The 408-nt window shown below is 56.4% G+C and overlaps 1 protein-coding gene across 1 annotated transcript; it reads right to left on the bottom strand.

Annotated features, from left to right (window-relative positions):
- Nucleotides 1-4: 4 nt before the first annotated feature.
- Nucleotides 5-403, bottom strand: LOC114579016 (probable linoleate 9S-lipoxygenase 7; the record flags this gene model as incomplete). Its single annotated transcript, XM_028692665.1, has 1 exon — nt 5-403. A coding segment is annotated over one exon (399 nt), but the record flags the coding sequence as incomplete, so codon positions are not given.
- Nucleotides 404-408: the final 5 nt, after the last annotated feature.

The following is a 408-nucleotide window of genomic DNA, read 5'->3' as shown; positions in this document are numbered from 1 at the left end:
TCAGGAAAACCTTCTCTGGGTTCTTCTGAAGCTCGCCATAGTCAGCCGAGCCAACCTCCGGCATGAACTGGCGGCTCATTGTTGGCCTGTTTGGGACGTAGCCGGCGTAAGTGTACTGGCCGAAGTTTACTGCGGCGTGCATGGCAGAAGACACCCATATGATGGTGGCGTGCGACTTGACTAGCTCCGGCACGCTCCTCATCTCAGGCCACCATGGTTCATCTTTCTTGTCGCCATGGCCGACCTCACACACCTTCCACCAAGCCTGCAGCTCCTCATTGCACTGCACGGTTGAGTCGTCGTGGTAGTAGATGGCACAGTACACGCGAACCCAAGTCTCGATCGCTGACCAAATGGCGAGCCCATCTACCGCATATGGGTAATCTTCGATCAGGAGCCGGAGCTTGT

This window comes from Dendrobium catenatum, unplaced genomic scaffold, assembly GCF_001605985.2.
Source record: "Dendrobium catenatum unplaced genomic scaffold, ASM160598v2 original_scaffold_253756, whole genome shotgun sequence".
In the NCBI taxonomy this organism is placed as follows: domain Eukaryota; kingdom Viridiplantae; phylum Streptophyta; class Magnoliopsida; order Asparagales; family Orchidaceae; genus Dendrobium; species Dendrobium catenatum.
The sequence above is the reverse complement of the archived record's forward strand: the minus strand, read 5'-3'. Positions and strand labels throughout refer to the sequence as shown.